General features: G+C 47.6%; 1 protein-coding gene across 1 annotated transcript in view; it reads left to right on the top strand.

The window, feature by feature from the left end:
• The window catches only part of WDR70 (WD repeat domain 70), a 140,173-nt gene that overhangs the window by 31,806 nt on the left and 83,375 nt on the right, over positions 1-24,992 (top strand). The window contains exons 8-9 of the mRNA XM_075267604.1: positions 520-673; positions 2,412-2,488. Coding sequence (XP_075123705.1) covers positions 520-673; positions 2,412-2,488 — 231 coding nt within the window. The remainder of the gene's footprint in view (positions 1-519; positions 674-2,411; positions 2,489-24,992) is intronic.

The raw sequence follows: 24,992 nt of genomic DNA, 5'->3' as shown, positions 1-24,992 counted from the left end.
AAAGCACTAAGTACGCTGGACCTAGTGTGAACAGATTTATAGTAGCGTTCACTAATATCAGAAGATGGCTCAGCCATGTCCCCTCTTATTCACTGTTTTTCTGTCTGTAAGACAACTGGCTGCAGCAGGAACCTCCCCCCTTATGGTGGTGAGAACTGAGAGGGGATGACTAACAAGCACCAAGTTGCTTGACCTATCGTGAACAGTAGCGTTCACTAATATCAGAAGGTGGCTGAGCCATGTCCCCTCTTCCTCCTCACTGACCTTTATCTGTAAGACAACTGGCTGCAGCAGGAACCTCCCCCCTCTTTTCAAGGTAGTGAGAACAACCAAGCACTATGTCGTGGGGTGGACATACAATGTTATAGTGTTAACTAATATCAGAACGGGATCCCACTCTGATGTTTACTATGGCGCCACCTCTCCTCTGCGTATGTTCTGGTCATGTCCGATCTTTTTGAAAACCCCGGTCCATATCAGGGAAATAGGTTAATAATTTTGGTTTTGTTCCTCCCACAGTCATCAGATAAAGTCTCTTCAGTACAGCATCACCGGAGATGTCATCCTGGTTGTGGCCGGGAACTCCCAGGCCAAAGTGCTGGACAGAGATGGCTTTCCTGTAATGGAGTGTGTGAAGGGCGACCAGTACATTGTGGATATGGCCAACACCAAGGTACGTGAGCAATTCTGTATCCATCTGTCTACAGCTCTCTAAGGATAATATCCCAATAGTAGAAATTCCCTTTAAGCCTACGATCACATCTTTGAGCGGACCCGAATGACAGATAGCCGCACCATGTTTTAGCAGGTAAGCATGAACACTGGCAGACCCCATTGATTATAATGGTAGCCACCAGGTTTCTGCGGCACAGAGTGCCTTAAGCAGACGCACAACATTTCCTTTAATGTGAACGATCTGGGTGTATCAGGGCAATATGTATTTGTATACCACTAGGGGGAGCTCAGGATCTCACATCAGACTTTATTATAATCTGTATACAGTTAGCTCTTGTGCTCCCCCCAGTGGTGGCTTCTGGTAGCACATAAGCTGATTTTTTTAAAGGAATATTCCTGTCTTATAAGGTGAGGACCTATTTCTTTAGGATATGCCACCACTTTACGATCTTTAGGGTCTTTGGTACCCCCGACAGGCTGGAGAGAGAAGAGGCCCTTACAGTATAACATAATAATATCTCTTTGGGTCTACATCTTACGGAGGCTTCTGCAGTAGTCCCCAATCTGTGGCTTTATTATTCTTTCAGTACTACAACCCCCAGCATGCCAGGGTGAGCTGATGCCTCTGTGTCCTGTATGGCTTCTCCCTTCTGTGTATAGGCAGATAAGTGATGTCCATGGACTCTAATGGGCTGCGTAGAGCAGCCATTGTGATGAGAGAGGCACCCGTCTACTGAGGGCGTGCTGAGAGCTACCTGGATCCCAGTCCGAGGGTGAACATGAGACTCCGTCACGGCCGCGGTTGGGTTAGCAAGAAGAGGAAGTTTTCTTAGTGTTAGGACAAGTTGAAGTATTTTGAGGCCAATGGAAAAAAATTAGGATTGTTTTGTCTGCAGCAGCCGAGAGCGAATCCTAGCGGGAAAAGAGAGAGCGCACGGGTAAGAATGGAAAGAGTAAGTAAGGAAAGGGAAGACTGCCAGAGTCCGTGATAGATCATAGATAGGGGTGCGAGGAGGAATGCGGCCCCCGACGGACAGTGCAAACCTCTCCACAAGTCTCAATTTAATGGGTTTTCCAATGAATATAACCTTATATAAATATGTAGAGCGTTACAAGTGGAACATTCCTGCCAAATAAATAAAGTTTTATAGATTTCCTCCAACCATCTTAGTGGTTCTTATCAGTAGTCAATGGATAGGAGAAGGAATGCCGGAACTTTCTCTGGTCAGAAACCCAGCCATGATGTCCTTATTGTGGTCGGGTTATCTTCTCATACATGTAGTGTCCTCCTGATAAGCAGCCATGATGTCCTTATTGTGGTCGGGTTATCTTCTCATACATGTAGTGTCCTCCTGATAACCAGCCATGATGTCCTTATTGTGGCCGGGTTATCTTCTCATACATGTAGTGTCCTCCTGATAACCAGCCATGATGTCCTTATTGTGGTCGGGTTATCTTCTCATACATGTAGTGTCCTCCTGATAACCAGCCATGATGTCCTTATTGTGGTCAGGTTATCTTCTCATACATGTAGTGTCCTCCTGATAACCAGCCATGATGTCCTTATTGTGGTCGGGTTATCTTCTCATACATGTAGTGTCCTCCTGATAACCAGCCATGATGTCCTTATTGTGGTCGGGTTATCTTCTCATACATGTAGTGTCCTCCTGATAACCAGCCATGATGTCCTTATTATTTAAGATATGTTTAACATAGAAACTTTTTTTGTCTTTCAGGGACACACCGCCATGCTTAACGGGGGATGTTGGCACCCGAAAATTAAGGAAGAGTTTCTGACGTGCTCCAATGATGGGTAGGTCAATGAATCTCTTCAGCGGCTGCTGATTTCTATATGTTAGGTGGATGTAGCAGGGGAAGGGATTACCTGCAGCACTGACAGGTGATGGGACTGCCCTGTGGGATACCGCCATGCACTACAGCTCTGTACTGAGGAACACATAGGGGTTCGGTACAGAACCATACAAACCCCGAAATCTGAATGTATACAGGCAGAAATCTGCAGCAAATGACAGATTTTGTTGCAGATTTTCATTCATGTTCAAGTGGATTGTCATACTAGTATTTGTGGATTTTAGTGACCTACTGCAGACTTTAAACTCTTCCCAATGAAAAAATTGCAGGTTCAAGTCCTGTAGAGGGGAGCGCCAATAAAATAAGTAAAACATAAAAAAAAAAAAAAATTTCATGAAAATATAAAATTCAACTTTTGCAAAGTTTTGACTTTTAAGCTATTAAAGCATAAAAAACCTATAAATTTGGTATCCCCAAAATCGTACCGACTCATAGAATACAGGTGACGTGTTATTTCAGCTGCAGAGCGAACGCCGTAGAAACAAAACCTGTCAAAGTCGCACGAACGCAGTTTTTCTCCAATTCTACCCTGTTCTGAATTTAAACATTCATTCCTATACGGCTTACTGCACAGAAAATCACAACAAAAGTTATGGGGTTTGCAAATCAAAAAGTGCCTGCGCCGGGAAGGGGGTAAAGTCAGCTCCAGAGGTCAATTTCTGTGCAGAAATTTTTTTTTTATGTCCTGTACATGAAAAATAGAATTTCTCATTGACTTTGTTACTGTTGGATTTTGGTGCAGGTTCTCCTTTCCGCCCCAGGTCTCCCCTAATGTCTTCTCACTGGTGATCATCAGCTCATTACTGGGATTGTGCAGGTCGGACACACTGGAGGACAGGTCTGTGTACGGGTCAGGAATCCTCCATAGTGTCCTACATGGGGTCATGACACGGCTCACTCTGGTCCGTCTCGAGTCATTTACCCCTTTCATTAAGGTGACTTGACGTCTGGCGACGTTCCTCTTCTCTCTTGTCAGGAGGGTTCAAGCTTCAAAGGCTCCATAATGGTTTTCTTGTATAGGATAATGGCCAGGTTCCTGCACGTGTGACTATGTACCTAGATGGAGGAATGTAGGGGGATGGCATGGTGGCCGATGTGTATAGGGTTGTTCCTGTTCTATAAACCAAACAGGGACCCCCACTGAACAATGGCTGCAACCCCTTCACTGCAGTACTGTGCAGATCATAACTGCATTACCAGGCATTACCACACTAGAATTGATGGCGCTGTTTCTGCTACTGCAGTGGGCGCCCCTGACTGCTCCTTCATTTTAGCAATATCCTGGGACCCCTGTTGTATTTGTTATTGGCAGCCTGTCTTGTTATACCCATTTCATTGGGCTATATACCCTGTCCGTCAGTGTATGATCGTGGGGGTCCAACACCTGCGACTTCCACTGATCCACAACAGTCAAGTGAATGCTACGGCCTCTTCAGTGCCTGAGCGTACGTTGTATATAGGGTCATCTTTCTCTGTTCACCCATTCCCATGCTTCCACTTCTGGTAGAGTTGTTTTCAGCAGCGCCACCCCAGGTGATAGGAAGTATTACACAGTGTCCATACACGTCAATGTGTTGTCTATGTAATGCTGGACAGGACTGGTCCTCCAGAGAGAGAGAGAGACCCTATAACCGCTTTAGCCATGAGAGGGGGCCTGTCTCTTTAAAGTTTTCTGGGGCATACGTGATTTTCGATTCCACACTTTGCAATGTTTTACCACAGTTTTGCAATCCAATTTACTTATTTGCTCCATATTATTTTTGCAAAATTGCAGCGGGCCAAATGACCTGACTATAATCCTAGAACAGGGTGCACAGGAATATCCTGCATGGGTTATCACCTATACATGGTCAGGGCTCCAGGCCCGGGGTCTCCTCCTTTTGTTTTCGGGTCATTGACTTTATTATCTCTTGTATTTTAACCCACTCATGTGATGTTTGACCTCCAGCTATAAAAAGGAAGAATCCTCTGCTCCATTAGTGATAGTGAGAGGCCTGAGCGAGATCTAATTACCTGGAGGAAGGGGCCAGCACCAGCTACAAAGACCCCAGACTCACCTATAGTGTCTGCTATTGTAGGAGGTCAACATGGCGTGACATTCCATCCGACAGGTCAGGCATGTGGCTGGGCGGCTATGGCACGTCATGTGTCGCTCCACATTTTTACCCCACCTTTTATCTGAACGTTACGGATGTGTTCAAAAATTTCTTTAAAAATGTTTTGTTAAAATTTGCCCCCCGGGGGTGATGGCTGTGACGTCTACCATCAAGTTTAGCCATGGAGGCAACAGTATAACGCCTCTCCAGCCGCAGTCAGTATCACTGGAGGTAACCTTAAAGGGGGTTTTTAGGGGTTTTTGTATTTTAGTAAACGCTTGGTGGGGATCCCTTACAGAGACCCCATACAGATCAGCTAATCGGCTGCTTCCAGTCAACAGAAGCGACAGCACTGGACAGGACCAGAAGTGGCTCTGCTCCTATCCAAGTATTCAGGGTACGGCACCTCTGTGTTTATTGTTTTCAGCCTTGTCCATCGCAGTAGCTGGCAGTGCCAGGGGGCAGCCGGATCAGCTGATCGGGGCAAGAACCTCCACCGATCAGATACTGTTGACTAGAGATGAGCAAACACTGTTCGGATCAGCCGATCCGAACAGCACGCTCCCATAGAAATGAATGGAAGCACCTGTGACGCTGACTTTGCCGGCGGCCGGCCGGCGTCACAGGTGCTTCCATTCATTTCTATGGGAGCGTGCTGTTCGGATCGGCTGATCCGAACAGTGTTCGCTCATCTCTACTGTTGACCAATCCATACTTAAAGGGATCCTATCATTAAAATTACATTTTTTTTGTCGTTAACACGTAGGAATAGCCTTTAGAAAGGCTATTTGTCTCCTACCTTTAGATGTCTTCTCCGCACCGCCGTTACGTAGAAATCCCAGTTTTCGTCAGTATGCAATTGAGTTCTCTCGCAGCACTGGGGGCGGTCCTCAGCGGTCAAACAGCACTGGGGGTGTCCCCAATGCTTTGAGAGAAATCTCCAGCGCAGCCTCCATCTTCAGGAACGGGCTCTATTCGCGTCTTCTTCCGGCGGTGGCTTCATACTTCTAGGCCTCAGGCAGCCGACTGCACATGCCTGCTGGCCACAAGAAAATGGCCGCTTACAATACAGTGTAAGCGGCCATTTTTCTGGTCGGCGGGCATGTGCAGTCGGCTTTGCCCAAGGCCTAGAAGTTTGAAGTCACCGCCGGAAGAAGACGCAAAGAGAGGCCATTCCTCAAGAAGATGGAGGCGGGGCTGGAGCTTTTTCTCTCAGTACTGGGGTCGCCACTAGTGCTGTTTGAGCGCTGAGGACCGCCCCCAGTGCTGCGAGATAACTCACATACCGACGAAAACTGGGATTTATACCGAACGGCGGCGCGGAGAAGACATCTAAAGGTAGGAGACAAATAGCCTTTCTAAAGGCTATTCCTACGTGTTAGGGACAAAAAATGGAGTTTTAATGATAGGATCCCTTTAAGGAGATCTTCAAAGCTATTCCCTATACTGTGGACAGGGGTAACATGCAGATCCCTGGGGCTCTGACTGAATGCCACGCTATTCATTGCAATGGGAGTACCAAGGATAGCCAAAGTAGCCCACTTGGCTATCTTTGGCACTACCAATAAATTGAATGGCACATCAATGCTGGACCCCCCTGCTCCATTCGGAGCTGGGGACAGAAATTTTGATGGGGGAATATGATGCCCGTATTCAAAAACTACTTTAAAGGGGTTGTGCTGGACTTCAAAAATTTGGCTGCTTTCTTCTTCTTAGGGAGTGACCTCTCATTCATTAGTCACATGGCCGTCGTGCCGCTGCTGCATCCCATTAAAATGAAGCGAAAGCAGCCATGTTTTCAAAGTCCTGCACAACCCCTTTAAGAGGAAGGACGATCTTGCACATCGCGCCTGACTCCGACGCATGTATGAACAGAGAAGGAGACTACGTTTTCAGGCTGTGCGATGTATGTAACACATGGGACTGTTCTTGGCAACTTTGGATACTTGAAAATACAGAAAAACATCATGAGGGTCCACGGCAAAATGGCCGCCATTTCTAATCCTGAATTTGCCATGTGTTGTAGTATTTGCTAATGAGTCGTCTCTGAGGGGTGGGGTGGGGGGAATACAATGTTTCTCCGCTTTGTCATTTACTAGTCATCCATTCTCTTCTTGCTGTTTGTCTCGTCTACGATCTTCAATTACATGGAGTGAACACGGTCCTAATAGTCATGTAACCGAGAGGCAAATTAAAGAAGATACGTAAACTGCTACTTACTGCCTAAACATGCAATCTGCTAATTGGGTATCGCGGCTATCACATTCACAGCAGCTCGCCTTACATCCTCTTGGTTTTCTGGCCGTAGCATAATACCCCCTGCCATGAATAAGATCCGCTCGTACGCAGTCATCTGCTCACACCCTGATATGGTATTCAACACCTCATTACACCTGGATCGCCCTGTAATCTGTCGCCCTCGTCGTATTATATGGAAGAAAAAAATATGGCGTTTCTTGTCCTTTAGAAAGCTGGGTGATAACCAATAGGCTTCTCCAGACTCCTGGATAATAATCGGTATAGTCTGCAGTGATGCACCCCCTGCTCCTGTGATCATGGAGCTTACCACCTGATCGTTCAGAAAAGCTGGGTTGCATCCTACATGGTAATAATTGACTGCTTTGGTGAATGGTGGACGGGGGTTCAAGGAATCTCCCCATTCTTCACCCTGGGGGTATCGAGTCCTGGAATGTAGAGGGAAGGTGTGCTGTAAGCAAAGTCAGGAACGTAGCCAGGGATTGTCAGTGGCAGCAGGGTGCAAGGAGCGTGGAGCGAAGTCAGGAACATCGTCAGGGTTGTCAATGGCTGCAGGGTGCAAAGAGTGAGGAGCAAAGTCAGGAATGCAGTCAAGGGTTGTCAATGGTAGCAGGGTGCATGGAGCGAAGTCAGGAATGTAGTCAGGGGTTGTCAGTGGCTGCAGGGTGCAAGGAGCATGGAGCGAAGTCAGGAACATAGTCAGGGTTGTCAATGACAGCAAGGAGCGACGTCAGGAATGTAGTCAGAGGTTGTCAGTGGCTGCAGGGTGCAAGGAGTGTAAAGTGAAGTCAGGAACATAGGATTGTCAATGGCAGCATGGAGCGAAGTCAGGAACATAGTCAGGGTTGTCAATGGCAGCAAGGAGCATGGAGCGAAGTCAGGAATGTAGTCAGGAGTTGTCAATGGCAGCAGGGAGCAAGAACTGTGAAGTGAAGTCAGGAACATCGTCAGGGTTGTCAATGGCTGCAGGGTGCAAGGAGTGAAGAGCAAAGTCAGGAACATAGTCAGGGTTGTCAATGGGAGCATGGAGCGAATTAAGGAATGTAGTCAGGGTTGTCAGTGGCAGCAGAGTGCAGGGACTTTGAAGTGAAGTCAGGAACATAGTCAGAGTTGTCAATGGCAGCAAGGAGCATGCAGTGAAGTCAGGAACATCGTCAGGGTTGTCAATGGCTGCAGGGTGCAAGGAGCGTGGAGCGAAGTCAGGAACATCGTCAGGGTTGTCAATGTGTCAATGGCTGCAGGGTGCAAGGAGCGTGGAGCAAAGTCAGGAACATAGGGTTGTCAATGGCAGCAGAGTGCAAGGACTGTGAAGTGAAGTCAGGAACATAGTCAGGGTTGTCTGGCAGCAGGGTGCAGGGAGCATTTAGCAAAGTCAGGTGCATAGGCATGGGTCATCAATGGCAGCAGGAGGCAAGGAACATGGAACAAAGTCAGGAACACAGTCAGAGGTCGTCAATGGCAGCAGGGTGCAAAGAGCATGGAGCAAAGTCAGAAACTCAGTCAAGGGTTTGTAATGGCAGCAGGGAGGAAGGGGCTTGTACCAAGTCAGGAACATAGTCAGGGGATCGTCAATGGCAGCAGGTGTAAGGAGCCTGATGACTTCATTCATATATCTCCCCACCATCCACTTATTGGTCTAACCGGTCACGTGAGCCTCATGTCGAACCCCGACATATGAGGGAAAAGGGGGCCGGAACTGGACAATGGGTAGGGGTGTATGGCTTTTATAAACATCCACCGCAGCTGCCTGTAATGTTGCTCCAGGCCCTTTAAGACCTTGGCGTCAGAGATCTCCAACCTGTGCCTGCAGCAGTCATGCTGGGATTTGTAGTTTTGCAGCATCTATCCTATTACAGTGATATATTCTATTTGTATAGCGCCAACCTATTCCATAGCACTTTACACATCATAGGGGTCATGTAAAGACAAACAATGTAATAAATCCATAGGAGTGAGGGCCTTGCTTAAAACCTGATATACAAAGTCTCCTGCTGCTGTAGAGGGTGCAGCACCTGCGCTGACCCTACAGGGGGCACTCTCTGATCACCCAGGCCTGCGTCTCCCATGATGCCATTGACTGCCTGCCTACATTGATACTTTGTGAAATCCAGTATCGTATATCCCACATTATCCTTAATAGTCACGGAGAGGCCTATTAGACCCCGCTCCACAATAGGTAACTAAACTGTTACTTGCTGTCTGAACCTGCACGGTCACTAATTAGGGATCCTATAACAATGGCCATTCAGGTCTCCATTTCCTGCCGCCATGCTCCGCTGAGCCCCTGTGTTTGTTTGGTTTGCATGGCAGCCGAGCATCTCAGTTATCAGCCGTAATTGATGAGAGTCCTGCTATAATCTGCTCATTGTACACGGCCACAAGTGTTTGCCGGCTGGTTTTACAAGGGTTTTATCTAGAGACCTGTAATAGGCCGGCGCCCGAGGAGCGTAACTAGTCAGGGAGACCTGGTCTACTCGCCTGGATGGAAAGGTGGCTTTAGTTATACATGTAGTATACAGTATATTGGGTATACAGGCTTGTAATGAACTGGTTAATGTAGACTGGAGTGTGGAGGGGGGCTCCGGAGACTTATGTCCCATTCCGCCACCCTACCAGTAGGTGTCGCTAGAGTCTGTGGAGGCAGATTATATATGGAAAAATGCTCCCCCCACTCATAGAGAAAGCCTGTGAGTCCTGCTCCCCCCCCCCCACTCATAGAGAAAGCCTTTGAGTCCTGCTCCCCCCCCACTCATAGAGAAAGCCTGTGAGTCCTGCTCCCCCCCCACTCATAGAGAAAGCCTGTGAGTCCTGCTCCCCCACTCATAGAGAAAGCCTGTGAGTCCTGCTCCCCCCACTCATAGAGAAAGCCTGTGAGTCCTTCTCCCCCCACTCATAGAGAAAGCCTGTGAGTCCTGCTCCCCCCCCCACTCATAGAGAAAGCCTGTGAGTCCTGCTCCCCCCCCCACTCATAGAGAAAGCCTGTGAGTCCTGCTCCCCCCACTCATAGAGAAAGCCTGTGAGTCCTGCTCCCCCCACTCATAGAGAAAGCCTGTGAGTCCTGCTCCCCCCCACTCATAGAGAAAGCCTGTGAGTCCTGCTCCCCCCCCCCACTCATAGAGAAAGCCTGTGAGTCCTGCTCCCCCCACTCATAGAGAAAGCCTGTGAGTCCTGCTCCCCCCACTCATAGAGAAAGCCTGTGAGTCCTGCTCCCCCCCCCCACTCATAGAGAAAGCCTGTGAGTCCTGCTCCCCCCCCCCACTCATAGAGAAAGCCTGTGAGTCCTGCTCCCCCCCCCCACTCATAGAGAAAGCCTGTGAGTCCTGCTCCCCCCACTCATAGAGAAAGCCTGTGAGTCCTGCTCCCCCCACTCATAGAGAAAGCCTGTGAGTCCTGCTCCCCCCCACTCATAGAGAAAGCCTGTGAGTCCTGCTCCCCCCCACTCATAGAGAAAGCCTGTGAGTCCTGCTCCCCCCCCCCACTCATAGAGAAAGCCTGTGAGTCCTGCTCCCCCCACTCATAGAGAAAGCCTGTGAGTCCTGCTCCCCCCACTCATAGAGAAAGCCTGTGAGTCCTGCTCCCCCCCCCCACTCATAGAGAAAGCCTGTGAGTCCTGCTCCCCCCCCCACTCATAGAGAAAGCCTGTGAGTCCTGCTCCCCCCCCCCCACTCATAGAGAAAGCCTGTGAGTCCTGCTCCCCCCCCACTCATAGAGAAAGCCTGTGAGTCCTGCTCCCCCCCCCACTCATAGAGAAAGCCTGTGAGTCCTGCTCCCCCCACTCATAGAGAAAGCCTGTGGGTCCTGCTCCCCCCCCCCCCCACTCATAGAGAAAGCCTGTGAGTCCTGCTCCCCCCCCCACTCATAGAGAAAGCCTGTGAGTCCTGCTCCCCCCACTCATAGAGAAAGCCTGTGAGTCCTGCTCCCCCCCACTCATAGAGAAAGCCTGTGAGTCCTGCTCCCCCCCACTCATAGAGAAAGCCTGTGAGTCCTGCTCCCCCCCCCCACTCATAGAGAAAGCCTGTGAGTCCTGCTCCCCCCCACTCATAGAGAAAGCCTGTGAGTCCTGCTCCCCCCCACTCATAGAAGAAAGCCTGTGAGTCCTGCTCCCCCCACTCATAGAGAAAGCCTGTGAGTCCTGCTGCTGCCCCCACTCATAGAGAAAGCCTGTGAGTCCTGCTCCCCCCCCCACTCATAGAGAAAGCCTGTGAGTCCTGCTCCCCCCACTCATAGAGAAAGCCTCTGAGTCCTGCTCCCCCCACTCATAGAGAAAGCCTGTGAGTCCTGTCCCCCCCCCACTCATAGAGAGAGCCTGTGAGTCCTGCTCCCCCCACTCATAGAGAGAGCCTGTGAGTCCTGCTCCCCCCACTCATAGAGAAAGCCTGTGAGTCCTGTCCCCCCCCCACTCATAGAGAGAGCCTGTGAGTCCTGCTCCCCCCACTCATAGAGAGAGCCTGTGAGCCCTGCTCCCCCCACTCATAGAGAGAGCCTGCGAGTCCTGCCCCCCCACTCATAGAGAAAGCCTGCGAGTCCTGCCCCCCCACTCATAGAGAAAGCCTGCGAGTCCTGCTCCCCCCACTCATAGAGAAAGCCTGCGAGTCCTGCTCTCCCCCCACTCATAGAGAAAGCCTGTGAATCCTGCTCCCCCCCCACTCATAGAGAAAGCCTGCGAGTCCTGTTCTCCCCCCACTCATAGAGAAAGCCTGTGAATCCTGCTCCCCCCCCACTCATAGAGAAAGCCTGTGAGTCCTGCCCCCCCCCACTCATAGAGAAAGCCTGCGAGTCCTGCTCCCCCACTCATAGAGAAAGCCTGCGAGTCCTGCTCCCCCCACTCATAGAGAAAGCCTGTGAGTCCTGCTCCCCCCCCCCCCTCACTGTACACAACCAGAATTTTGTAGACTATCCTTCAGAGTTGCCCCATTCAGTGCCCTCGTAGACCCCAGTACAGATCACTGCTCATCCACTTCTTGCAGCCTTTGTCCCTGTAATCTGTTGTTTTTAGATTTCCATATCTTTATCATTTTTGCAGCGTTTCAGACCATTCATTGCCATGTTTATGGAAAATTCTTGTGCTCATCACTTTGGAGTATTTCTCGTTTTCTGCCAAAATCGTTTGTTCTGATCGTAGATTATGAAACTCAAAGCCACTTGGACTGCAGACCCTTCTCTGTGCTCACTCCGTGACCTCCACTCACTTTATCCTTTTCTCATATTTTTATTTTTATTTTAATGGAAAAGTGAAGTTCAGAATTTGGCCTTTGTGCGCCTGGTCCGATGTTCCCATTGCACTTGAATATCCCGGAGGGGCAATAGTGACACCAGTCACAAGAATAGTCAGAAAATCTCATTATAGATGACAGAACACAGACCTTTAATAAGGGAATTATCTTTATAGAGACTAGATAAGAAACATATTTTATCATTTCAATTAAGATTTTATTTTTGGATTTTTTCCCTCTTTAAAATACACAAAAACATCTTGAAATATTGCAGTTCTCACACTGGCCACTAGAGCAAACATTAGACGGTCACTTCCTGTTTTCTGCAGTTCACACATCAGCTTTACTGTGTAGAACAGGACAGGATTCGGGAATTTTTAATATCGATAACCTATACTTAGGTCACCCCTGCCCACAGCCTTACTTCGACCTGTGCGGTCCTGTTCTCTAAAGTGCCACCTATAGGTAGCTACCCTGTAATTATCTGTTTTAGTATCTCTTAGCATTGGTGGTATTTATTACCAATAGGGGGACTGAACTTTTTGCACTTTTACATCTTGGACCTTGTTGAGAACTCTGGAGCACTTGGACTTTGACGACAACTCTGGAGAATTTGTAACTTTATGATAATTTTGGAGCCTTTGGACCTTGACACCAACTCTAGAGCTCTTGGACCTTGATGAGAATTCTGAAGCTCTTGGACCTTGTTGAGAACTCTGGAGCACTTGAACTTTGACGACACCTCGGAAACATTTGAAACTTGATGATAATTTTGTAGCCCTTGAACCTTGATGAGATCCCTGGAGCTCTTGGAACTTGTTGAGAACTCTTGTGCACTTGGACCTACGCCAACTCTGGAGCACGTGGACCTTGACTCCAACTCTAGAGCTCTTGGACCTTGATGAGAATTCTGGAGCTCTTGGACCTTGTTGAGAACTCTGGATCAATTGGACTTTGACAAAACCTCTGGAAAATTTGAAACTTGATAATTTTGTAGCCCTTGGACCTTGATGACAACTCTGGTGCACTTGGACCTTGACGGCAACTCTGGTGCACTTGGACCTTGATGCCATCTATGGTGCACTTGGACCTTGACGCCAACTCTGAAGCACGTGGACCTTGACACCAACTCCAGAGCACTTGGACCTTGGCACCAACTCTAGAGCTCTTGGGCCTTGATGAAAACTCTGTAGCTCTTGGACCTTGATGAGAACTCTGTAGCTCTTGGACCTTGATGAGAACTCTGTAGCTCTTGGACCTTGATGAGAACTCTGCAGCTCTTAGAACTTGACAACTATTCCGGAGCTCTTGGACCTTGACTATATCTCTCGAGCACGTGGAACTACACTATAAGTCTTGTGCACTCGGACCTTGATTATATATTATGTGACAACACAACCTTGAGGTAAACCCTTATAAGTATGAGTGCTGCAGCTCCTCCGTCTCCCTTCCCACTCTGTTCCCGTTAGAACTCCTCCATTTCTTAGAAATAATCTGTGTTTTCTTGATCTTCTGACTCGTTCTTGTTAAGTAAATGAACTTCTCGTTTTATGGCGCCGTTGATTTATTTCTCACCTCCGATAGGTTTCATTAAAACATCTGCTGAGAGTGGATTCCTTTCCAAGGTCACAGTCTCCATTTCATCCACTCTTCACGCATCACCTTGCGTTCCCAAGCTGTTTCTTCAGGTGCTGCGGGGCACGGCATCAGGAGGCATCATATTAATAGAGCTGGACTGGCGACTTCCACACTGACCAGCACTTATGTGAAAGCAATACATCTCGTGTGCTTGTTCAGGTGACGTTCCAGATGTGCTCTTCCTGGTTCCTTTGGCGCTGATGAAGTGTGCTTAATATGTGTGATAGCAAGGCACGTGGGAACGAAGCACGCGTGGGAAAAGGTCTTATTACTAGTGGTCTAGACCACCTGTAGGGAACCGCAAGTCCCAGAAGACCAGGAGAAGCTTACCTTGATATAACTACGTCTGCTGACTGCATTACTTACATTGACCCCAATCATTTCACAGCCATGCGATGACTTAATGTTTCCTATTCAGTTTGCTCCATTTCACGGCCACTGCTTGACATGACATTGCCAGCCGGTTAGTGGATCTCTGTGCTGGACTGGTGGAGACGTTCTTACATGCAGTGCTCCCTGGGAAAAATATGCAAATGAGCTGCCCCCCAGAAGGAAGACAACGATCTCTCTAGTGCCACCTAGAGGTAGCTACACTGTAAGTGATTTGTTTAGATGCTATGTCTTCTTTTTGGATATATGGCACTCGGACTTTGGTTTTATTCCGTTATTCCATAATTCAGTATTTTTCAAGGAATTGGACTTTTTGAGCTTCATGATCCTATGTATTTCAGGGAAAGTGTTAAAGGGGTATTCCGAGATTTATGTTTTGATGACGTGGCCTTAGGATATTGGACTGGTGGGTTTTCCGGATCAGGGGTTTGCAGGGAATGGGACTGAGCTGCAATACCAAGCACAGCCACTAGGCAGAGCGGACGGCACTATGCCTGGTGTTCGATGAAGGAGTCAGAGTCTGAATGAAAATCTCTGACGGAGCTATGTAGGGAAGGGTACTGTAAAAATTGACTTCTGCAAGTGCAACAGGGGCGGGCCTTCACACTGTGGCTCCTCCCCTTTTGTGTTGGTAGTGTCCAACCAGAAGATTGCTACTACCATCACTCAGAACTGAAAGAGGGCGGGGGTCACTGTGGAGCAGCTCCGTCCATACACCTTGAGCGAGGGTCCCCTCCATTGCACTTGCAAATTGGTGTCTTCTTTAAAGGGGTTGTTCAGGATCACCTGTTTTTGGCAAGGAGGCCTCCTTATCCTAGACAACCAGTTTAACCCTTTGCAATTGATTTCCCATATTAGGCCCATTTACGTAATATGACGGACACCTAAGCCCATACAGGCATGTGATACGAGCCACTGACTACAGGATGAGTCTGGATGCTCGGAGCGATCCCTCTTCACAGTGAAAAATTCAGAAAATGATCAGGCCTACGTCTGTTTATGATATTCGCACTTGCCTCCCCGGTCTTCGGTTGCTTGTGCTATAAATATCCGCCGTCCTCGCGCTCTTTCGCTCCCGCGCTTTCGTTTTTTTTTTTTTTTTTTGAGCCCAGACATGTTAAGCAGATTACATTCAGTGATAAATAAGAGCCGATCCAAAGCAAACAGAACGGAAAATGTCATTAACTTTATGGATGTGAAAATATTTGCCTAGAAAAACACTTTCTCCTCCCAGAAGGAAGTGTGGAAGGATCCCGAGGTCCTGCGCCATACATCTCCAGCTGACTGACCAGGATCATGGCGGCCGTAGGTTGTCAAGCAGAAGGGGTAGCTGTAAAATATGAGACTGACCTGTCTGATCTCGTGATGTCCAAGGCAAAAGCAAGGTCACGGGGCTTGTTGGTTATACATGGTCCATCCTCCGAGATGTCGTAGACTGCTGTAGCTCCGTATGGAATCCAAAAGTCAAGAATTAAAAAATTTGGGCACGTTCCGTATTAAGAAGGTATTCTTGGCATCACCTTTGATGGATTGTGCCTTCACCTTCTGACCTATGGAGGACCGACGTCTGAAGAAGGAAGGGAACAAGGTCTTTTTGCATAGCATAGCCCAATTCCAATTAATGTAAGCCTATAGTCCAGCCCCTGAAGAGCAAAGACAAAGTTTCTGTTGGCTTCTTCCCTGCATCACTACATAGCATAGCCCCATTCAAATTAATGCAAGACTATAGTCCTGCCCCTGAAGAGTGAAAATAGCAAAGTTTCTGTTGGCTTCTTCCCTGCGTTACTACATAGCATAGCCCCATTCAAATTAATGCAAGCCTATAGTCCAGCCCCTGAAGAGCGAAGACACCAAAAAGTTTCTGTTGGCTTCTTCCCTGCATTACTATATAGCATAGCCCCATTCAAATTAATGCAAGACTATGGTCCGGCCCCTGAAGAGCGAAGACACCAAAAAGTTTCTGTTGGCTTCTTCCCTGCATCACTACATAGCATAGCCCCATTCAAATTAATGCAAGCATATAGTCCGGCCCCTGAAGAGCGGACAGCAAAGTTTCTGTTGGCTTCTTCCCAGCATTACTACATAGCATAGCCCCATTCAAATAATGCAAGACTGTAGTCCGGCCCCTGAAGAGCGAAGACGCCAAAAAGTTTCTGTTGGCTTCTTCCCTTCATCACTACATAGCATAGCCCCATTCAAATTAACGCAAGCCTATAGTCCAGCCCCTGAAGAGCGAAGACAATAAAAGTTTCTGTTGGCTTCTTCCCTGCATTACTGCATAGCATGGCCCCATTCAAATTAATGCAAGCCTATTGTCCAGCCCCTGAAGAGCAAAGACACCAAAACGTTTCTGTTGGCTTCTTCCTGCATTACTACATAGCATAGCCCCATTCAAATTAATGCAAGACTATAATCCGGCCCCTGAAGAGCGAAGACACCAAAGTTTCTGTTGGCTTCTTCCCTGTATCACTACGTAGCATAACCTCATTCATTTAAATGCAAGCCTACAGAGGTCTGAACCCTGAAGAACAAGGTTGTTATGGCTTATCCTATGCATTACAAGCTTATGGAGGTCCAATCTCTAAAAAACAAAGTAGCAAAGATCTTTTTGGCTTATAGGGCCATCAATATTAGATTAATGGGGTCCAATTATTGAGGCTTCCACCTCCAATGACTGAAGGAACTGCAGTGCTCCTGTGACGACTACTTCTCTTTAATTTTTTTTTTTTTTTTTTTTTTTTTACCAGGCACAGCGCCACACATTTAATAGTGGTTGTGCCTGGTATCACAGCTCAAAGCAGTCAGTCTCATTGAAGCAAGTAAGACTGACCAGTAATACCAAGCAAAGCCACTACAGAATGTATGGCAAACTGTATGGCGGAGGTGTTGCTTTTAGAAAGTGCAACCTGCAAATTATGGAGGACCTCTGGTTTAGGGTATATGATGGAGACCCAACCCATGGCAAAACCACATGTGTATCTGGATAAATCTGTATTATGGACCCACTAATCTTTCGTAGACCGATCCTTAATATGGCCGTGTACTTGTGGACTCTTTCGTCTTATTTTTACGTATTGTTGCTGTGTTGGGGAGCTGTTCTTTCTGTTTCTGGCCATGGTGTTTAGTAGACGTTTCTACAATGCCAGCTAAACATGGCAGCCGGACAAATTAGACATCAACCCATTGCATGTGCCCCTACTGGCTGAACCCTCCGCACTGTATATACACAGAGCTGACACTAAGATGTGTGAATAATGGATCTCCTTTTGTGCTGGCTCTTGCTAAATCCAGTGTGTTTATATCGGCTATTTTCGTCTTATAAACTCTGCCGGCTAATATTAATGTTAGGAGATCGGCCAGATTATCATGCACCGAAGAAAAACTAGCAACTCCTGGATTACAGTAAGTAGCTGTCACATTCAGAAAGAGTTAAACCAATGGTTGTGGAAGTTTTACTAGATGTAGAAAAGGAGAGAAGACTCTGCACATAAGAGCTTACACTGTACAGGAGAGAGGACCCTCCCCATAACAGCTTACACTCTACAGGAGAGAGGACCCTGACCATAAGAGCTTACACTCTACAGGAGAGAGGGCCCTGCCCATAAGAGCTTATACTCTACAGGAGAAAGGACCCTGCCCAGAAGAGCTTACACTCTACAGGAGAGAGGACCCTGACCATAAGAGCTTACACTCTACAGGAGAGAGGACCCTGCCCATAAGAACTTATAATCTACAGGAGAGAGGACTCTGCCCATAAGAGCTTACACTGTACAGGAGAGAGGACCCTCCCCATAACAGCTTACACTCTACAGGAGAGAGGACCCTGACCATAAGAGCTTACACTCTACAGGAGAGAGGGCCCTGCCCATAAGAGCTTATACTCTACAGGAGAAAGGACCCTGCCCAGAAGAGCTTACACTCTACAGGAGAGATGACCCTGCCCATAAGAACTTATAATCTACAGGAGAGAGGACTCTGCCCATAAGAGCTTACACTCTACAGGAGAGAGGACCCTGCCCATAAGAGCTTACACTCTACAGGAGAGAGGACTCTGACCATAAGAGCTTACACTCTACAGGAGAGAGGACTCTGTCCATAAGAGCTTACACTCTACAGGAGAGAGGACTCTGTCCATAAGAGCTTACACTCTACAGGAGAGAGGACCCTGCCCATAAGAGCTTACACTCTACAGGAGAGAGGACTCTGCCCATAAGAGCTTATACTGTACAGGAGAGAGGACCCACCAGTGGCAGGCAGGAGCAGGCAGAGGATCTGAACTCTGACACTGGCTGCCTCTGATTGGACCTCTGATTCACGCCCCCTGCCTGACACCGCCCACCTGACATTACAGAGCTTAAATAGCACATGAGGCTCCAAATCTGACTGTGCTTGTTTAGGAACGATGGGTGGTAGAAAGCAAAGGCAACTGTGCTGGAATCAGTAGTGCAGGACCTATTATCAGATGCAAAAAACCGGAACTGGTTTAAGTAGTGAAAGGCCATGCTTAACTACTGACCTTGTACTTATAGTCCTTTGTCATATTCCTTATTGGCTATAAATTGACATAAGTTGGAGCCTTCAGTCAGAGGAACATGTAGGGAATAATCTTGAAGTATCCAGTGTTGGATTGAGGTTCCTTGGACCTACCAGATAAAATGATTCTGGGGGCCACCCTCTAACAAGCCCTAGGAAGGTAGACCATAGTATCCTTCATATTCAGCAGTCATGTCATTGTCATTATTGTATTAGAGTCTGGGCCCACTGGAGGGGCCTCTGGTACTGTAGTAGACTGGTCGGACCCTAGAAGTCTCTATCCATGGGATTTGAACAGAGCCTATGTATAAAGAGCCTTTCCTCCCGACAGACCTAACCCATGTAATACATGGCAACCCGTGTTATGTATGAGGAGAATGGGTTTTTATGTAGTGGGTGGTCTGGAACTTTGTGTCTTAGTAAAATTAAGAGTGATAGCGACATAATGTCCTGGTTTTCTGTTCCACCTTTTGAGAAAATATGAGGTGTCTTTGAGGGATCGCTCCGACAGGGAACACATTGCCTTCTGTTCTTTGGATGTTTTGTTTTCTCATTAAGGGTTCCTAAGGCCATGAGGCACCATGTGATGACTTCTCTAATGATCAGGCGATTGTAGCATGACCACATTGTGTCTGTAGGCCAATTATGGGTACTGGAGAGGACCTTGCCCATAAGAGCTTACACTGTACAGGAGAGAGGACCCTGCCCATAAGAGCTTATACTGTACAGGAGAGAGGACCATGACCATAAGAGCTTATACTGTACAGGAGAGAGGACCATTACCATAAGAGCTTATACTCTACAGGAGAGAGGACCTTGCCCATAAGAGCTTACACTCTACAGGAGAGAGAACCTTGCCCATAAGAGCTTTACACTGTACAGGAGAGAGGACCATGATCATAAGAGCTTATACTGTACAGGAGAGAGGACCCTGCCCATAAGAGCTTACACTGTACAGGAGAGAGGACCCTGCCCATAAGAGTTTATACTCTACAGGAGAGAGGACCCTGCCCATAAGAGTTTATACTCTACAGGAGAGAGGACCCTGCCCATAAGAGCTTACACTCTACAGGAGAGAGGACCCTGCCCATAAGAGCTTATACTCTACAGGAGAGAGGACCCTGACCATAAGAGCTTATACTCTACAAGAGAGAGGTCCCTGCCCATAAGAGCTTACACTCTACAGGAGAGAGGACCCTGACCATAAGAGCTTACACTGTACAAGAGAGAGGTCCTGCCCACAAGAGCTCATACTCTACAGGAGAGAGGACCCTGCCCACAAGAGCTCATACTCTACAGGAGAGAGGACCCTGACCATAAGAGCTTATACTCTACAGGAGAGAGGACCCTGCCCATAAGAGCTTACACTCTACAGGGTACAGGACCCTGCCCATAAGAGCTTACACTTTACAGGAGAGAGGACCCTGCCCATAAGAGCTTACACTCTACAGGAGACAGAACCCTGCCCATAAGAGCTTATTATCTATAGTAGAGAGGTCTTTGCTCATAAGAGCTTACACTGTACAGGAGAGAGGACCCTGCCCATAAGGGCTTACACTCTACAGGAGAGAGGACCCTGCCCATAAGAGCTTATACTCTACAGGAGAGAGGACCCTTCCCATAGGAGCTTACACTGTACAGGAGGGAGGTCCTGCCCATAAGAGCTTACACTCTACAGGAGAGAGGACCCTGCCCATAAGAGCTTACACTGTACAGAAGAGAGGACCCTGCCCGTAAGAGCTTATACTCTACAGGAGAGAGGACTCTGACCATAAGAGCTTACACTGTACAGGAGAGAGGACCCTGCCCATAAGAGTTTATACTCTACAGGAGAGAGGACCCTGCCCATAAGAGCTTACACTGTACAGAAGAGAGGACCCTGCCCGTAAGAGCTTATACTCTACAGGAGAGAGGACTCTGACCATAAGAGCTTACACTGTACAGAAGAGAGGACTCTGCCGATAAGAGCTTACACTTTACAGGAGGGAGGAACCTGAGTATAAGAGCTTACACTCTACAGTAGAAAGAACTTTTGCCCATAAGAGCTTACATTGTACTGTAGAGAGGTCCCTGCCCGTAAGAGCTTATTCTATACAGAAGAAAGGACTCTGCCCATAAGAGCTTACACTCTACAGGAGAGAGGACCCTGCTCATAAGAGCTTACACTCTACAGGAGAGAGGACCCTGCTCATAAGAGCTTACACTCTACAGGAGAGAGGACCCTGCCCATAAGAGCTTATACTGTACAGGAGAGAGGACCCTGCCCATAAGAGCTTACACTGTACAGAAGAGAGGACCATTACCATAAGAGCTTTACACTGTACAGGAGAGAGGACCCTGCCCATAAGAGCTTACACTCTATAGGACAGAGTTCCCTGCCTGTACACTTGTAGCATTATGTGGCCACCCTAGTAGACTCTTAAGTTCATATAAAGTTTTTCCCCTTGATTTTCTAATAACGTTCCCCGCTCCTCCCAGTATGTCCCTGTAGTAATAGACAGGAATATATTGATGAGATGATTTTTTTTTTTTGTGGTTTCTGCAGGAAGAGAGCATTTAGGCTCGGCTCACATCTGTGCAAACACACGGCGGAGCTCTGTGAAGTGCAGTGTGCTGGCTGCTAATAATCTGTCTCCCGGGAGCGGAGTCGCATCTACCTCCCTGGAGTGCTAATTTCCCTAGAGTGTGCCGGGGTCGCTATGTCGGATGTTAGCATAAACAAATGTGATATTGGAGCCTGGTCAGATGTGACCTACGAAGAAGGTGTTTGTGTAAGAGTTTTGTCCATGGACTTGTGAACAATTCTGTAAATTATTCTGATTTTCACTATAATAATGAGGGACTGTCAATCTTTTCATGTCTATTCGCAGTCTTTGACCCCAGTGATGGACCATGGACCATATTCTTCTGCCGCAAGCAGATCCAATCCAAAGTTGAACACTAGGACCAAAAATGACTTGAGATTTTTAGTGTTCAAGTCCACATGGGGACCCGGAAGACGGAGAACCCGTCCACTAAAAAAAGCATTTACCCACGGACCCCATAGACTATAATGAGTTTGGCCGGGTGTCCATTGGGCTTTCTCCGTGAAGGACTTTTCTCTCTTCGGATTTTAGACGGAATCTTCGATGGAGACTCCAACGCAGATGTGAACTTGGCGTTGAGTTTGGACTCTAGAGCAGCTACTCATAACCCTAAGAGCACCAGTGATGACATGCTTTACACCGCTCCGGCCGACACTTAGCATTGTGCTTGGTGATCTTAGGCTTGTTTGCAGCCGCTTTAGAATTCAGAGGTGACATGGTTTACCCTACACCAGCCGACACTTGGCACTGAGTATACTGTGTGCAGCTTCTCTAGTAGTCACTTGCTTTACACCACTCGAGGCATCTCTTGGCATTGAGCATGTGATCTTAGGCTTGTGTGCAACTGCTCCAGAGACCAGTGGTGGCGAGCTTTACTCCACTCCAGCAGATGCCTGGCATTGAGTATGGTGATCTTAGGCTTTTCTTCATCTTCTCCAGAGTACAGTGGTGGCGAGCTTTACACCACTCCAGCAAATGTCTGGAGAAGTTGAAGAAAAGCCTAAGATCACCATACTCAATGCCAGGCATCTGCTGGAGTGGAGTAAAGCTCGCCATCACTGGACTCTGGAGCAGTTGCACACAAGCTTGCTGGAGTGGAGCTCACCATCGCTGGACTCTGGAGAAGTTGAAGAAAAGCCTAAGATCACCATGCTCAATGCCAGAGTTTAGTGATGGTGAGCCTTAATCCACTTCAGCAGATGCCTGGCATTGAGTATGGTGATCTAAGGCTTGTGTGCATCCGCTCCAGAGTCTAGTGCTGGAGAGCTTTACACCACTCCAGCTGCCACCTGACATTGAGCATGGAGATCTTAGGCTTGTGTGCAACTGCTCCAGAGTCCACTGCTAGTAAGCTTTACACCACTCCATCAAATGCCTGGCATTGAGTATGGTGATCTTAGGCTTGTGTGCAACTGCTCCAGAGTCTAGTGGTAGTGAGCTTTATACCACTCCAGCGTCCACGTGGCATTGAGAATGGTGATCTTAGGCTTGTGTGCAACTGCTCCAGAGTCTAGTGGTAGTGAGCTTTACACTGCTCCAGCGTCCACCTGGCATTGAGCATGGTGATCTTAGGCTTATGTGCATCCGCTCCAGAGTCTAGTGGTGGCAAGCTTTACACAACTCCAGCTGCCACCTGGCATTGAGCATGTTGATCTTGGGCTTATGTGCATCCGCTCCAGAGTCTAGTGGTGGCAAGCTTTACACCACTCCACCTGGCATTGAGCATGGTGATCTTAGACTTTTCAACTTCTCCAGAGTCCATTACACCACTCCAGAAGACGCCTGGCCTTATGGATTCTTCTTATACAACGTATGGATGCCCCAAGTCCTCCAAATGAGAGAGAAACTATCTTTTTGGTTATTCTTAATTCCTGGCAACATATTTAGGCCAAATACGTGTCTATATTCCAGCCGTGAGGCGTTAAAATCGTAACGCTACGACTGTATTTGTGGCCTTGTATAATGCCGTCGTAGTAATCTTGGTGCCATTTGTTCTATTTTCATGGACTCGTAAACTCTTTTCCTTACACCACTCTTTCTAATCCCAGATATTGGATATCACCTGACTGGTCTTCCTTGCACTTAGTAGTCGGTTTTACGTTATTTTCATTAGGTTTCTGCCGCTGTTTCTCCCATCACTTAACGTGACTGGAAATGTATTTTTTTTCATCGTCTTTTATAGCGTGATGGGGGGGGGAGGGGGTCGGTCATTGACTCAATGGGGCAGTAAATTATCTTTCCCTGTAAGCTCTTTGCAGCTGTTAGTAAAAGCGATACGTACACTCCAGTGTAATCCAGTACGTTCCACAGTGAAAAATGCAGCCCCGATAATGTATGTTTCCTGCGGTCTCCTGTGGCCGCCGTCCGATGTCTTAAACCGCAGCCGCATGTGATTAAATACTGGGGGAGTAAATCTTCCGTCTCTACTCGTAGTGGGAAAATGATTGGAGGTCAAACATCTGAAGTTTTTCATCCCCCCCAAGTCCTAATAGAATTATCATATAAGAGTTTTCCAGATACAACTTAATGTGTTTCCTTTGGCAAATATCGATGTTACTTTTTAATAGGGAAATGCAAATTGTGAAACCGCAACATGTGCAAAGGATTGGAGTGTGTAGACCACTGGAAATGGAGGACCCCCTCCTTTACGGTCAAGATCCAGCTCTCTATACCGTACACTGCTATATCAGGTGCATCCATTTTATATGCCTAGGGTTGGGCTAGCCACAAGGATACTCTTCAAGAATGTAGACACTCCATCCTTTGTTACTGGTGGTGGTTGGAACTCTACGAAGACCACCAAGAGCGCAGACTTGACCATTTCTAAATAACACATAAAAAGTGAAAATTTGGCACTGCTATGGTTATACTAGGCACCATCGTAGGCTTGCAGTCTATCCTATTCTCCGTATTTTAGATCACCACCCATGGCCTCACTCCTTTGTTGGCACCAATTTTGGAATTGGAGGGGAGCCATAACTCTTTCTGTAGAGGTAGGGAGAGCTTGTACGTTTGTGTCTTAGTTGGGAAGAGGAGGTGCGCCCACCAGCTTAGCTGGATCGCTCTGTAGTTCTTGGATATATCCGGTAGGGCCACTCCTCCCTGGAGCTTGGGTTTTACCATCAGAGACCATGCTAGCCTAGGAGGTTTACGATTCCATACAAATCTCGTGAACAGCCCTTTGACAGAGGCAAAGAATTCCCGTGGGAGGAAAATCGGAAGCATTGACATGACATACAAGAGTTTAGGTAGTAGGTATGTCTGGATAATATTTTTCCTTCCTAGCCAAGAGAGAGGCAAGGATTTAAAGCCCTCCAAATCCTTCTTGATCGTCTTCAACAATGGGGCGAAGTTAAGTTCGTAGAGATCCTCTATTTTCGGAGTAAGTCGGATCCCCAAGTATTTTATTGACTTTGCGGCCCATTGGAATGGTGATTTGGTTTTTAAGTCTCTGGCTTTGGCGTTTCCCAAAGAGATATTCAAAACTTCGGATTTGTCTAAGTTCGCCTTATACCTAGATACTTCCCCGAACTTAGCGAGGACTTCTTGCAGTGCATTGAGGCCGGTTTCTGCGTTCGTGACTACAAACAAAACATCGTCCGCGAAGGCAGTTGCGGATGTAGATGTGTCACCCATGTTGGCACCAATTTTGGACTCAGAGAGGGGAACCCACCAACCTTTGTATTTATTACATACCAATTTCATATGTCAGAAAAATTTGGTGGTGCTCAGAC

This window comes from Leptodactylus fuscus, chromosome 1 (assembly GCF_031893055.1).
Source record: "Leptodactylus fuscus isolate aLepFus1 chromosome 1, aLepFus1.hap2, whole genome shotgun sequence".
Taxonomy (NCBI): domain Eukaryota; kingdom Metazoa; phylum Chordata; class Amphibia; order Anura; family Leptodactylidae; genus Leptodactylus; species Leptodactylus fuscus.
The sequence above is the reverse complement of the archived record's forward strand: the minus strand, read 5'-3'. Positions and strand labels throughout refer to the sequence as shown.